At 29.3% G+C, this 1,087-nt stretch overlaps 1 protein-coding gene across 1 annotated transcript in view; it reads left to right on the top strand.

Moving 5' to 3' along the window:
- Window positions 1–1,045, top strand: part of LOC108575394 (TELO2-interacting protein 2-like) — a 1,888-nt gene extending 843 nt beyond the window's left edge. Inside the window, exons 2-5 of the mRNA XM_017938175.1 lie at window positions 16–144; window positions 226–387; window positions 457–663; window positions 733–1,045. Of these exons, the coding sequence (XP_017793664.1) occupies window positions 16–144; window positions 226–387; window positions 457–663; window positions 733–1,002 (768 nt within the window). The 3' untranslated portion in view covers window positions 1,003–1,045. The remainder of the gene's footprint in view (window positions 1–15; window positions 145–225; window positions 388–456; window positions 664–732) is intronic.
- The last annotated feature ends 42 nt before the right edge of the window (window positions 1,046–1,087 follow it).

The following is a 1,087-nucleotide window of genomic DNA, read 5'->3' as shown; positions in this document are numbered from 1 at the left end:
TATCGCCTTTTTCAGAAACCAGGCTTATATAATTACATTGGTGATGTGCTTCCAACAGCTTTAATAATTGTTGATGACTTTGTGCCAGAAAATGTTGTGATAGGTCTTGAATGTTTACATCAGATTATTCAACATTCTCATATGGTAAAAATTTATATTGTACATAATTTAAATTATCATATTATTTAGTGCTAAGCTCCATTAACTTGAAATTTATATGTTTAGAAAAAAGGATTGATTGAGACTGGATATGCTAAAGTAATTTTTCAAGTTTTAGAGGGTTTAACTCTTCAAAGAGAAGCTAAATATGTTATTTTGGTATATTTATGTATAACAAGTTTACTAGCTACTATGGAACATTGGGACAGTGCATCAAACATGTTCGAAGTAAGCTTAAAACATTTGTAACTTATATAGATGTAAGTGAAAATATCATACTGTAATATAATATTACAGTGGACAAAGAGGGATGATGTTCTACTTACACTATTAGTCAACATGGAATTTGAGCAAAATGTGGAATTGAGACGGGCATACATGTTGAGTTTGCCTCAACTTTTAACTAATATTGGCTGTGCCAAATGGTGTGAAAGGTTAACAAGAATACTTTGCGAATATTGTGAACATCATACAGATGTTAGAACATTGAAGGCAACATTGGAGGTAAATATTTCTATATATAATTTTGTTATTTTTTATTACATTTCATATAAATTGAACATACTTTTTTAGACTGCTAAAACCTTCCTCTTGATGTTTCATCTTCGAGTGGCAGCTCATTGTGTTCCTCTATACAGTGCATTTTTAAAACTACATTTTGATTTAGCTAAAACTCCAGTATTTGACAAAAAAATAATGCAAAACCTAGAGGACTGTATTTGCTTATTATATAAATTATCCCCAAAAATAGGTTGTGCAGTTATAAATGATGATAGAATGCAGTCAGTGATTAAACATAGTCTGCAAGTAGTGTGTCTAGGTGATACAAAATATTTTCAGTGAATGAACTATATAAGCCTCTTCTAGAATCTAATATAACAAACAATGGGCTACATTATTTAAGAAAAAAAAAAAAAATTATTTTTTG

Source organism: Habropoda laboriosa, unplaced genomic scaffold (assembly GCF_001263275.1).
Source record: "Habropoda laboriosa isolate 0110345459 unplaced genomic scaffold, ASM126327v1 scaffold18, whole genome shotgun sequence".
In the NCBI taxonomy this organism is placed as follows: Eukaryota; Metazoa; Arthropoda; class Insecta; order Hymenoptera; family Apidae; genus Habropoda; species Habropoda laboriosa.
The sequence above is the reverse complement of the archived record's forward strand: the minus strand, read 5'-3'. Positions and strand labels throughout refer to the sequence as shown.